General features: G+C 36.3%; 1 protein-coding gene across 1 annotated transcript; it reads left to right on the forward strand.

The window, feature by feature from the left end:
- The first annotated feature begins 11,729 nt into the window (after positions 1-11,729).
- LOC113320728 lies at positions 11,730-13,684 on the forward strand. Its single transcript, XM_026568650.1, has 5 exons — positions 11,730-11,867; positions 12,111-12,320; positions 12,470-12,639; positions 12,738-12,942; positions 13,132-13,684. Exons 1-5 carry the CDS (start codon positions 11,730-11,732, stop codon positions 13,663-13,665), a joined length of 1,257 nt encoding a protein of 418 aa, XP_026424435.1. The 3' UTR covers positions 13,666-13,684.
- The last annotated feature ends 1,142 nt before the right edge of the window (positions 13,685-14,826 follow it).

Consider the following 14,826-nt stretch of genomic DNA (forward strand, 5'->3'; position numbering starts at 1 on the left):
TGTGTTTTATCGTTCATTCTGTGACGCTTTTTGTGCGTCGCAGATTACAGTTTTACACCATTTTCTCCTTTTCTCTCCATTGTAAACACCATTTGAGCTATAAAAATATATCTTGAGCGTGTTTTCATCATGAGGAGCTAAAACCCAACACTGGGACGACGGAGGAGGCTGAATTTCATCCTTGGGGTAATTTATTTTATTCTTTTTTATGACTTTTGCATTAATCTAAAATTGAAATATGATTTGAATTAATTGGTTGTTATTTAATTTGATGATGTATGCTTAGCTTAGGTGTTTTGATACATCATGCTTAGGACTTACAATCAATGTTTTGAGAATCTATCTTGGAAAAATCAGAGTCCATGTTAATTTTATTGAGTTTTATTTGTCAAAGAATATATGAATGAACCGTGTGTAGTGAATTCAGCCAAATCCTTAGTCCCAGTACCTCTCGCGCATTGTTAATATTTTTGTATATATATTTTTATTAAATCTAAAAATTCCATTTCCTTCATAAGTCTGAAACGAATCCTATTTACTACAATCACAATCAAAAAATCTTTAATCATTTTGGCGCCGCCGACGCGGATTTGTGCTTAGGTTGAATTTTTAGGTTTTTATTATTATTCCATTTGTTCTTTTTACGTCTCTTTGGTTGTGTCTTTGTATTTCAGGTTTGAAGTTGGATACTAAAGACCTTGGAATCAAAGCATAAAGCTAAAAGAGAAGGAAAAAAGACAAAGCAAAAAAATAAAGAAAAAAAGAGAGAAAAAAAGCAAAAAATGAGAGAGAATTATTTTATTTTTTAAGAGACTTTCCATTTATTTTTATTTTTTTTGTAATTATTATTATTGTTTTTTGTATTTCTTTTCATTGGACTGGACTTTGAACAACTTATTTTAATTTTAAACCCTACGGAAGGGTTATACAAAAAAAAATATTATATATAAACTGTGTGCAGGGAAGGACGATGATTACTATATCGTCTCGGCCCCTCGGGTTCGTACATGACATAGGAGTCGTGGCCCGAGTCGACTTCAACGGTTCATCCCCCGTCTGGTACGGGAGGTAAGTCCATCGAAACACTCGCGAATCTCCTGTAAGCGAGTTACTGTATTCCTTAAGGTGATTCATTGATTGAGGACGAATTTTGACTGTTTTTAAATTCGTAGTAAAGGGAAAGTCCTAGCCAATATAAGATAAGGGTTCGGATTTCATCACCGTTCCCTTCTTTCCCGCCTTAGGTAAACGAAACCTAACGCGAACCCAAGCTTAAAATTTGATTAGAACGAGACTGATAGGGTAATGAGCTTAGTAGGAAAGTCGTTCGAAAAATATTGGTTACTCTTTTAGCATACTTCGAAGTTCATGATGGTTTCTGTGAGTTGAATGCATGACTGCGCCGCCTTGTGATAGCGGTGAGGCCTTGGGTATCAAAGCTCCACTGAGCTTCCCTCGCCTCAATTAAACTTACTTTGACTCGGATTGATTCCAGAGGGGTTTGCTTAAATTGTAACGAATTCCCTTTCGAAGGATTAGAAGCTGGTCTAGAAAAAATCTAAATGGAGCCATCATGCTTTTTGTTTGCTAGAAATCAGTAGGTTTGATTTGGTCGAGTCAGCCTTGTTTGTGATTGTGTAGAATTCCCTTGAAATTAAGAATGTCGAACTGGTATAATAGAAGCCAATACAATGAGTATCGACCTGAATTTGAATATGGACATCATCCATTTTATGACCATGTTGGGAATAGTGGTTGGGAACGCCATCCTTTGGAAGGATATGGGTCATACCCTGGTGAGCCCAATTACTATCCACACATGCATCAGTCTTACGAGCAAGAAGATTGTAGTAATAGTTCTTCGTCTCTAGAGGATACAATCAAACTATTGAAAAGTAGTCCTTTTTATGATCCCTCTGTTCCTATTCCTCCTTTAGAAGAGTCCCTCAGGAAGTTAGCTGAGTCGACGCGTAAGTTAGCTGAGATGAATAGTATAATTATAGACGAAAGAACTACAATAATGATTGAACCTTCTTTAGAAGACCACCTCAAGCGGATAGCTGAGACGAACGAAAGAATTGCTCGAAATTACTTGAATTGCCAATATAGTGTATCCAATAATACCCTTGAGAATGAAGATAGTTATTTACATAATCAAGATAACAAGGATAGAATTGGTAGCATTACTTGTTTTGATGAGGTTCGATATTTTCATGTTATTATGATGAGGATAGTGCTGATGGAGAATCATACTTATGTAGGAATAGTGACCAGGAAATGGTTACTCCAATTGAGCTTTACAATGATAATATTATTTCTAGTTCAAATCCAAATAATTTTAAGAATTATTCACATATTCAAAAGGACGAGGATTTGACTAGAGATACCCTCGTTTTAGACGATGTAGTATTTCCTGTTTACAAAGCCGATAATGATTTAAAGGAACGAGTTTATTCTGAGAATGCTGTTTTAGAGTCTAGTGACTTAGAAACAATAGTCTTGTACGAAGAAAATGAACTCGTAGAGCTATTAAATATGAGTGAGGATGCGTCACTTGAGTATAACCTCGAAGAAGCAATTGACTATTTTCAGGATTCCAATGATCTAGAAATTAAGGAAATTGTAGCTAGTCTATCTAGAGATACCCAAAAATCTAAGTTTGGGGGTGATAATCATTCTCCTTGTGCCATACCTTTAGCTCTTACAGAGATCCCTCATTTTGGACTTGATATCTCTGCCTCGACCATTTTACAAGATTACCTTCATACTCGTTTTCCCGAACCTAATGATGTCCAGGAAGAAGTTCAGTCGTTAGAAAACCATCCTCTGGTTGATGTGGTTTTCCCAGGCTATGATACCCAGATTTACTTTGTTTTCCCACCAAATAGTTTTCTTCCAAATGTGGGAACGTTTATATTTCAAATGTGTCTAATATTAAGTTGTGATACTAAACCTAAATGCTTTAGGAAATTAGAATCGACACATTTGCTTAAGAGTGACCACTACTCTCATTGTGGTCAATTTTGTAAGTCAAATCTTATTGACTTAGCAGATCCTCAGTTATTTAGGTTATTATTGTGCGCTTCTAAGATCATATTTGAGTTTTTCCAGACTCTAGGACCTAATTATTCGGATCCCACCTATGAAGAAACGCAACTAATGAAAATATTTTATTTAGACCCTTTCTTAGAACCTGAACCACAATTAGATATAAATTTCTTAATCATGAAACTAAGTAAGGGAATGCTAGTCTTGTTCACTTTCTTGGTTCATTGCAGTTTCCTTTGGTCAGCTCTATTTAGTTTTGAAGGCCCACAGTTATTTCGACTGTTACTTTATGGTTCGAGTTGACTAATCCTTTCCTAAGTCTGGCTGAAGACTTTAAACTTAGCACTTCTTGGGAGGTATCCCATGCTCATGCAACACGGTAATATCTTTCCTTAACTCTTTCGCTTCAAATGGTAACAGTTTCTCCTTGTTCATGCTTTTAGTTTCATCTTTAGAACATTGAGGACAATGTTAGATTTAAGTTTGGGGGTATGGGAGAAACTTTTTAGTTGCAATTATTAAACTCCAGAGCCTAGAAATTTATGCCTATTAAGGTTTGCATCAACCAATCTAAGTGGATGGGAACATCTTGGTTATAGGAGTTGAGGAACCAATCTGAATAGATGGAAACATCTAAAGATTCTATTCATAAAAGCACAAAGCTCAGGTGTTAGAAATAACATGATAGTTTCACCATATTTCGTTGAGTCCTTTTCACTTCTATTTTTATTTTATTTTCATTTTAAACTATTTTTCTCTAAGTGATTAGGTGGGGCACACGATTCAAGTTGTTACCACTGTTAGGGTGAATTAGAGTGAATGAGTTACCAAAAAAAAAAAAGAGAGAGACCGGACCAGTTAGATCAATCGGAATAAGTATTAACACTTGGATAGCAATATGCGTGTGTTCTCCCTGTTTCCGTCGCCTAAGCAAGCATGGAATGCAGGACCGTGGGAACTATCGTGTAATCTGCTGACAAGAAGCATGCGCTTGGATCAAAAAGATCTATTCATGCCGTTAAGTAAAAAAAAATGGTTATTGTTCTGTGTAGTCAACTGCTGGTTCCCTTGTATTTGCCAGTTTGTTGATATAGATTTAAGTTATTGACCACTGGTTCCCTTGTATATGCCAGTTGTGTTGATATTAGTCAGACTGATATCTCAGTCCATTAGGATAGGTTCATTCTGGCAGTGGCCTTCAGACAGATATGTGAAACATCGATCATTTGGTTAACATCAAAACCATCTACACTTTTCTATTTCCATCTCCTTTTTCTATCCATATGATTAGTTTGAATCCGAATATGATGTCCATAGTGCAACTATCTGAGTAGAGCTCTGTCACTTTATATGAATTTTAGTATGCTTGAGTGCAAACTCGTGTACATCAATTGGAATTTCGCATCAGGATACTTCCTCCTATAGTCAATGATTGTATGCCAACCAAGGAGACTCTTTAGTGCCTTCCAAGGTTCGTTGTAGATAGCTAGGGTCTGGAGTAAAGGTTTTGTCGGTACACCTCTGGTAAACCCTCCGGAGACAACACTCTGCCACTAGGGCCACCTAGTGGTTTAACGGCTTGCTGCACGTGCTAAGTGTAGTCATTTTACTTTCTAGATTAGATTTGCTCGAGGACTAGCAAATAATAAGTTTGGGGGTATTTGATAGACACATTTTTGTGTCTAATTTGATCTCAATACTGTATATTGTTGGCACTCGAGTTTGTACTAATTTTGGTGTTTTATATGTTTGTAGGCACCTTTGGAAAATAAACATTTTTTGGAAAATTCGACTCGAAAATTTGGTAAAAGCTCCCAGGAGGACAAGTGTTATTCGGACTCTCAATTTGGATAAGGGGCACCCCATGAGGGGCATGTGCTAAAGGGACACCATAACTGGATTAGGGGGAGGTCAGTTTTCTTACCAAATTCAAAACAGAATTTTGGCGGGAAAACTGGTTATTTCATGCATATTCACTGGATAATTTTGGACTCGAATTTTGGAGCAGATTTGAAGAGATTCAATCGGTAGAAACAGCTGGGATGAACGTGATTAAGCTAAACATGGCTAGTGCAAGTGATTTCACGAAGCAGATTGGGCTGGATAATTTGTTCTCGGAAAAACAGAGCCATGAGTTATTACGGGTCCTGTTTGGTTCCAATTATGGAAGTTACGTGACAAGATGGGTAAGAAGATATTCTGTTTGATTTGGGTACATCCTATGAAGATTTTGGAGAGGTTAAAACAAGGCAGCAGACGCGTGCATGGAAAGAAAATTTCTTGGGAATATTTTCCTTCACTGCCGAATAATGGGAAGATTTTTTGGATTAATGAGAAGTTATTCTTGGTCCAAAGGTGTATAAATATAACTCTTGGGTTAGCATAGAGGTATCGAGAGTTTGGGGTCGAGAGAAGGTCCAGAGAAGCAGAAATCAAGAGTTGATGAAACTTTGTTTCTGCTGCGGCTGCTGATGAAGAACACCAAGAACACGAAGTACAGACTCGCAAGGACAGTGGTTTATCAACAGTGTCTAAGACGCACAGCCGTGGGTCGCAGTGCAGTCTAAACATCAGCAACACTTGTGTTTTATTGTTCATTCTGTGATGCTTTTTGTGCGTCACAGATTACAGTTTTACACCATTTTCTCCTTTTCTCTCCATTGTAAACACCATTTGATCTATAAAAATATATTTTGAGCGTGTTTTCATCATGAGGAGCTAAAACCAAACACTGGGACGACGGAGGAGGCTGAATTTCATCCTTGGGGTAATTTATTTTATTCTTTTTTATGACTTTTGCATTAATCTAAAATTGAAATATGATTTGAATTAATTGGTTGTTATTTAATTTGATGATGTATGCTTAGCTTAGGAGTTTTGATACATCATGCTTAGGATTTATAATCAATGTTTTGAGAATCTATCTTGGCAAAATCAGAGTCCATGTTAATTTTATTGAGTTTTATTTGTCAAAGAATATATGAATGAACCGTGTGTAGTGAATTCAACCAAATCCTTAGTCCCAGTACCTCTCGCCCATTGTTAATATTTTTGTATATATATTTTTATTAAATCTAAAAATTCCATTTCCTTCACAAGTCTGAAACGAATCCTATTTACTACAATCACAATCAAAAAATCTTTAATCATTGATCTATTTTCCTTCACTGAGGTTGTTTTTTTCCACAGGGTTTTGTTACTCGGTAAGGTTTTTAATGAGACAACAACAAACACCTGGAATCTGATTTTCCAAGGTTATACTTTTTCCCACAGGGTTTTTCTGAGTGTTGAAGCAACAAGAGAAGTGAAATTAAATGAAGTAACTTTACATGGACTTATCGCGTTGTACTCTTTTCCTTTCGTCAAGGTTTTGTCCCACTGGGTTTTTCTTTGTCAAGGTTTTTAACGAGGCAACATATGCGAGTCCAAATCTCTTTCCAAGTCTTCTCAAATATTGTGCTCTTTTTCGGTAGTTCAGGTTTTGCCATGCTGGGTTTCCTGAAAAGATTTTAATGATGGAGGCAATTAACTTAGATACAATGTTCATTGAGGAGAGTACTACATGTGATGAACTATATGTAAACCTTACAATATATACTCAACATGTGAAGAACTATGCGAGTTTTTGTCCCACTGGGAGCATTATTTGAACCGCACAAGGGGGAGTGTTGAAGGGTTTAATATCTATGAATGTACGGACAAATATTGATATAATGTCTGCATGTCTGCATGACATTCACTATTATGTAACCACCTATTTAGTGTGCATGTATGCATTAGAAACTCTAATGTACATAATGAATCCCCTCTCTATTTAACCTATAAATAGAACCATAATCTATGTACAAAGAGAGTATATCCATTAATAAGAGCTTCCTTTATTCTTCTCTCTATTTATTTTTGTATTAACTTTAGTTTATCTACAACAAAAATAGGGTATTAGAACCATGAGTTTTGAATTTTTGGTTATTTGAAACATTATCATATTGCTTGTCCTTTAAACCCAAGAAATCAAATCCAAAAATTAATCAACCAAAAATTATTACCCAGGCCAAGGATCCAAAAAGCTCTGGCGGGGTTTACTATCAAAAAAAGGGGTAATTAGTAACTCATCCGTAATCATAGACCACATTAAATTAACATAATCTGTCGGGTCCTGTTAACGTGTATACCCGTATACACGGTAACAAGGGTATATTCGGCTTTAAATTACGTTGGAAATATCATTTAGTTGCTAAATTAATGGTGAAATTTATTAATCTCTGAAATATAAGTTATGTTCCGATAATACCCTTTAGAGTTTGATAATAAAAAAAGGAAAATTTGTTGTTTGGTCCTAAGCCCATATATTTAGTTATAGTAGGGTCCAACCGGGTTTTAGACTTATCACTAGGTCCATAATATTTTGAAAAGAGCAAAATGACGAGCTTACCCTAGTAGTTACCACGTGTGAAGAATGCACCCACTATAATAGTACCCACTATCTATTTCCGTACAAAACCGCTGAAACGGTCAGAAAAATCATTAATGTTTATAACGTTACACAGAGAAACTGAAATCTTAACAGAGAAAATTCAAAGAGAATCTCAATCATTTTGAGATATCCATATTCTAACAAAACAGATCTCAAAGTTCATTCTCAATCATACGATTTCCCTTTGAAAACAACGTCTGATTCAGAGAAAAATCTAAAAACCTAATAATGGTTACAAGAAAAATCAAAAGAACAATCAGAGAAGAAGAAATAATAAGAGATGATAGTACTGCTCTTAGGTCATCAGAAGAAGAATCAGGAATTTCAAGACGAAAATCAAAGAGGAAAAAGAGTAACTAGGTTGAAACACCGAAATCGAAGAAAAAAACTTCAAAAAGTTCATCGGACGATGAATATACAGATGTACTAAAAAGAAAACGAAGAAAACCGAGTAACACCACACCAATTCAGAAAAAAGGTACTATTTCTAATACTTTCAGTATATTTTTTGTTTCTGGGACATAGATCCACCAGTACATATTAGAAGTACTGATTAAAAATTTATGAAAACCTATCAGAGTTTACATGCAACTTCTACTTTATGTTTCTAGCACTTAGAATTGGCAGTACATAACTATAAAACTGTAGAATAAGAATCAAAAGTGATATGCAATGTGTTTCATTTTATTTCTGATACATAGAGCCATCAGTACATATATCAAATACTGAGGTTTTTTCTTAATTAGGTTGTTTTTTGGCAGTACATAAGTCCAGTAGTGAATGGGTAACATTGTTTATGTGTCTATTTACCACTATTTGTGTTTCTGGCACATAATTGGCAGTACATAACTAAAAAACTGAGACATTGTAGTGTTTATGTACTCTAAATTCATCTGTTTCTTTGTTTATGTGATAATGATCTTTGGATATGAAGTACATAAGGCCAATAGTGATTGATTGTGTTTCTGAGATGATGAATGTGTAGTCCATAAATGTTGTACTGAAATAAAACCAATTAAATTTTGCAGGTAAGGTTGTGCCAAAATCTGTTAGGAAGTTGTATAGGTCTGGTTTCACAGCATTACATAGCCTGGTTGCCAGAATGAAGGCGAGTAAATATACTTTGAGTGAAGCCACATTGGAAAAGATAGCCGAATCTTCTTATGGACAGATGTTTTTGATGTTCTGGCACACTAAGTACTCAGAAAGTCATTGGGAAAAGTTGGAAGGCAGTGAAAAAGTACTTGAAGTGTTACAAAAGGGGTCGAGTCAAGAATGAGCTCACATTTGAGTTTGTTAGAAGAGGTGAAACACACATTATCACGTCGACACCAGAAAAAATGGGTGTAATGTTTGGAATGCCAAGAATGGCAGGAAGAAGAACTGATGACACCTTTTTGATGGTAGGTGGTGGATGGAGGCAGAAACCATTCTACATTAGACACTTTGGTGATAGCAACACGGTTACAAGACCAATGCTACAAGATGCCATCTTGAAACTGCTCAAGCGTACTGGTATCAAGAATTGTAAATCTGAAGGTGGCGAAGACAGTGATGATGACAATGATGAACAAGTAACCGATAGTGAAGATGATGAAGATATGGAGTACAGGATACCAAGAGTAGAAACTGAACAAACAATTGAAGATATGGTTAAGCTATTATGCCTGTTTATGTGTATTACTTTGTTTTTTACAACAAAAGATGCTCATAAACTCAAAGAAAAGTACTTTGGTTTAGTTGATGATCTTGAGAAGTCAAAGAATGTATCTTGGCCTGACCTGATACATAGTTTCTTAGAGAAGAAAATCAATCAGAACTACAACACTCCCGAGGACATCACTGGTTGTGTCGTCTATTTGTTGGTATCGATCATCTAGTACAAGCTTTTTTTTTCCAAGTACATATTTACTCTACTGTCATTTAAGTTTCTGTATTTGATTCTATTGATGTTATTTTTGTCATAGTTGTTGTATGCGGAGCATACTCACTTGGTGAAACCAGTGACGTTACCAGATGATCGATACCTTCCAAGAGCGGCAAGGTGGAACATCAAAGAAATATCTGTTGAGTTTCTAAAGGATATGGAGGCTTCGCAATACACAGTAAGTCCCTAAGAAAAACAATACATATTACTAGGATAAGTTTTATTTCATTATGCTTCTTGTAGTTTTGGTTTAGGAAACAATGATGCACCAGTACATATCTAAAAAACTGATTAAAGTTGATGAATTTAAGTATAATTATTTGTGTTTTCATAAATAATTATACTTAAATGATTTGTTTTAGGTAGGACACTATCAGAAAAGCAGTTTTCTGATTGACCAAAATGATTGTGTGTGTGTCATATGCACTATTTATTTGAGTACATATATGTTATACTGATACAAAAACTGGTTATATGTGTGCGTTATATGTACTTTTCCAGTTCTCTAAAGAATTTAAGGATGAATACTATGTATGAAAAAGAAATGTTGAATGAAATTGCTCAAAGGCTTCCAGTTGAAGAAGTGCCATTGACAGTAGATTGGCAAGAAAAATTCGAGGATTTGGAAGTAAAGAATGAAGATTTGAGGCTGACAATTGCAGAAAAATGGTGTGAGTTACAGAGCAGGAAAGAGGACGGCCTCCCCATTGATGTGAGTATCCTAGAAGAGCTTTTGAATGATATATATCACAGAGCTTACCCACCTCCACAACCAAACTCGGGAGAAGAAGAATCTAGCAGTAGCTCTGAAGAAGGGCATGATGATTTGGATGACACCGTTCCATCAGCAACTACTCCCTTGGTAACAGAGGATGAACAGGAAATTCCAGATGATACCCAAGAAAAGTCGAATGAACAGGGAAATGCTACTCCAACAATGCCTGTTATGGGGGGCTCTGAAGAAAATCTCACACAGTTCGATATTGAAGTTTCACAGTTTAAAATTTGGGCTAGATCTGATTTGGAGCGAAAGGTGAAAGATGCAAGAGGAAAAGAGCATGCCAGAACCATCACAGGTAAGTTATATTCTTTCTAGTATTAGTTTAGTTTGTAAAAAACTAAAACTTGTCAGTACATATCTACTATACTGAAAAACATACAAGTACATATCTGCAATACTGATTAAAAACATATCACCTTATGTTGAATAACAGACTGAAAAGGCTGAACTCCAACAAACAGCAGCGACACAAGTTCTGGGTAATATTGAAGTGGAAATTGGTTCTCTTAGAGATAGACAGGTGAGCGAATTGAACGTTACACTAGTTACCAATTTTATACTTTGTCATCCTATAAAATAATACGGTTTGGCATTGCATTTATGTAGGGTGCATCGCTTGAAGAAATGTTGCCGAATATGCAGTTTATGCCTTTGGTTTGTGAGCTGCCGAGTCTCAAAGAACTGCATACCGTGCCGATGGAGAAACTGATTGACCTGGCCATCCATGGGAAGGGTATTTATACCGATGAGTACTCAAAATATCTACAAGCTGAAATTATGGGAGATCCTTATCCATCCTTAGGAATTCTTAGTCTGGAGTACCCGTCGACTGGTAGTTTACCAAGCTTGGAAAAAATGGAATCTTCTCAAATCTTCGACAAATTTTATGCTAAAGATCTGGATCCTCCATCACAAGTTTCAAGACCAACTTTTGACTTGGGTTTAGGACCAAGTGATCAAAATGGAGAAGAGGTGCAGCAGCCTGCAATTGATCTAGGTGCACCTGATCCACCTCAAATCCATCTTGCAGCTGCGCCTGCGCATAATGAAGCTCCAGCTGCTAGAGGAGCATCAGATCAAGCTCAAACGGATCCCTCGGATGAGCAAGCTCAAATCGATACTGCACCTACACTTAATGAAGCCTCTGCAATTGTTTTAGCTGCAGCTGAAAAAGCTCGTTTGAAAGCTGATCTTCAGCAACCTGAACAAGAAGTATGAACATGTTCTAAACCTAGTACATATATCCTTCTGATACATATAACCAGCAGTACGTATATCAATTTTTGGTCAAATAGTCGTAGTCTGATTTGTTTCAAATGCAGGGAATAAGGAAACCTTGGGATCCCATTCCATTCAATGAAGTAGAAAGGAAGAAGAAAATGAAGAATGACAGAAAGCAACAGCCTACTAAAAATTAGAGAGTCTTGTAAGTACCTAAATCTACTTCTGTTTAATGAATTTATGTTTTGTTTTTAATGATGCTTTTAGCATATGTACTAATGCTGCCGATTCTCAAACAGAAGTATCCAGTTTTAGATGCTGAAAAGGCAGAGGAAGCTCGACTGAAGAAGAATATGAGCGCCGAAAAAGCTAAAGCATATGCTGAGACTCTCCAACTTCTTTCTGAGCTACAGAAGGTAATTATAATTACCAAAAAAGTGAAAAGTAACAAATTTATCAATACTTAATGGACCACTTATGTTACATATGTTCAATAACATGGGAAAAACCAACAGTACATATGTTATGTACTCAGTGAAACTAAAAGTACATAACTTCTGTACTGAAAAGAATCCAAGAATACATATGTTCTATTCTGTTCATTTTTTTTTTGCTTTTTTAGTCTCTCATTTTTTTTTTACGTTTATGGTATATTGAAGGATAACGAACCTGGAGTTAGTCAAACATCAGAGGAAGATGACGTAACACTTGCCAAGAGACTCGAAGATAGGCTGGCTACAAAGAGTAATGAAGTCAAACCAATAGCGAAGTCGACTACGTCAGTCATGGACAAGGAGAAGAAAAAGCCGACTATCTCAGCCAAGGAGAAGAAACTTACTCCAAAAATCACATACACCCCTCAGAAGCCAGTAACTCGGAGCCACCCGCAGAAAAGAGTTGATCCTGAGTTTGCTAGTGGCAAAGGACTGTCGGGACATAAAAGGCGAAAAACAAAGTCCAGAACTGAAAACCCAGTTGGAAAAGATTGCCCAACAGAGAAAGTTCAGAAAAAGGATAGCGAGAATGTGAGAAAGAAAAAGCTAAAGGTGATCCAAATCTGCAAGAACTTACTAAAAAAGTGAAGAATGCACGCAAGTTGTTGAGCCTAAGGAAATCTCCGTTCTATAAGGATTTGAGTTCACAACAAAGAGCGCTTCTCTCTCCTTTTTTTGACAAAGCTACCTCAATGTGAGTCTCTCTTGGATAGTCCCTTTCATTTTAACAAAACTTTATGTACTTCGTTTAGAATCAAACTTATAATTGATTTGGATTATTTGAATTTGCAGCAACAGTGCTTGGAAAGCTCCTGCTGTGATTGGTCATCACATATTATCTGCAGAGACATTTGAAGATCTGCTACATAACAGGGCTTTAGAGGGAGATCTTATAAATTACTGGCAATACCAACTGAAAAAAGCATATCATAATGAGCAACCAGTGAATGGACAGAGAAAGTACATTCCAGTACTCCACATTGATCCAACAGGCTGGGTATGTTTTCCAATTTATCTTGATAAACAACATGCATCATGTCTTTGTAAAGGGCATAGCATATCTGCGAAACTAAAACGAAACAATTTTTTTTTGATGTTGTAACAAATATTATGCTTTCATATATGTGTTTTACACTATAATTTTCAGTACATATTTACTACACTGATAAATTTAATTCTTTTTCAGTTTTATTTAAGTGACCCAGTACATCAAGTAGCAGCAAACACTGCTGTATTCTTACCCATCAGGAATATGGAGGAAGGAACCAGGAAGATTATTATTCCAATGTCACACCAAAACGTGCATTGGACGCTTCTTGTGTATGAATGCGAGAAAGGCGAATTCTTCCACTACAACACTTGGGAAGCTGTATCCAAAAATGAGTGTCTCGATAATGCTAATCTTATGGCAGAATACTGCTTGTTAGCAATTAATGAACGCTTGTCGAGCCTGCGCCTTCCACTTGTAAGCAGAGTAAAGATGATTAGTTACCCAACACCTCAACAGGGAGACTATCCAGATTGTGCAATATATATCATGCACATCATGAAGAAAGTTGCAAAGGAGGAAGTAATTGATGGAGTGCGAATGAGCTTGGGAGACCCAGAAGAACTAAAGGACAAAATACATAAGAAGAGGATCTCTTTAGCATGCAAAATACTCTCAGCAACATCTCCTCCTGAGGAGAGCTGGAATATTCATGCTCCAAAAGGTTTTTAAGACAGTGCTTATATGAATTAGGAATGCATAGTAGAAGTTATCATAGAGAACATATTCAGAGTTTGCTAGTTTGTTTTAGACAATATCAAAGTTTAGTAATTATTCTTATTTATTTTGATAACAATTGTTCTCGAAACTATGGTGTTTGTGTTTAATCTATGTACAGTTGTTTGGCTTTATAAAAATGTTGACATGTTGGATGGTAAAAGTCCATAGTATGAAGTGTTTTGGTGTGTATTATGTAACATAGACCAGCTATTAGAGTCAATTGAAGAATATGACTCTCTAAATTTGTTAATCATGATGGGAGAGAACATGAATCTCAGAGCTGGTCTCTTTGTTTGGTGTGTCTTAATTGAACAGAAAGTACATAATAGTTGTGCTCAGAAAGTCTTGAACAAACTTGGAAATCAACCTGAAAACCAATAATATTGAAAGTGGATAATGCAGTACAAAGTACCATTAAAAGAGTCTTAAATGAGCACAAAGTACCTTGTCCCAGAAAGATATCAAACAGTACATAATTTCAGCACTCTAAAAAAAGCGAACAAAAGTTTTAAAATGATGCGCAAAACAGAATCTGCATTGTGACCAATAGAACTAATAAGGGAGAACTGAAAATCTAAAACTCATGGGTATGAAGGAATGACAGTGCACGTTGCCTTGTTGTGGTGAGTTTTCTTCTTACAGTTGGAACAACGGACGGACTTCCTAGCTTTCTCCCATGCATTCTTGATACGATTTCCCTTTGGCCTACCTGGTGGAACTCGTGGATGGGGTGGAAAAATAGTATCCTCTGGCAGATACTGCTCTGGCCTGTTGTAGTTGGGGATTGGTCTGATAGCAATTGAATACAGCTGCTGAAAATTTGTAACTTTGAAGTAGTCTTCGATATAATCTACGTATCGATCACCCTTGGCAGATATAGCTGCTGTAGCATGAGAGCATGGAAAACCATAAACACGCCATCTTTGGCAGGTGCAAGTCTTGTTCAGCAGATCAACAGTGTGAGACCTGCAGATGCGTAAAAAGCTTTTCAGCACAAATAACTTAAAAGCAGTACATATATGCAGCACTGCAAACAAATACAAAAAAACAAAACATATGATTCACTCCTACATGTATGCTATAGTACAGTAAAAGTTGTTTTATGGGATAAAG

The sequence above is a fragment of the Papaver somniferum genome, chromosome 1 (genome assembly GCF_003573695.1).
Source record: "Papaver somniferum cultivar HN1 chromosome 1, ASM357369v1, whole genome shotgun sequence".
Classification (NCBI taxonomy): Eukaryota; Viridiplantae; Streptophyta; class Magnoliopsida; order Ranunculales; family Papaveraceae; genus Papaver; species Papaver somniferum.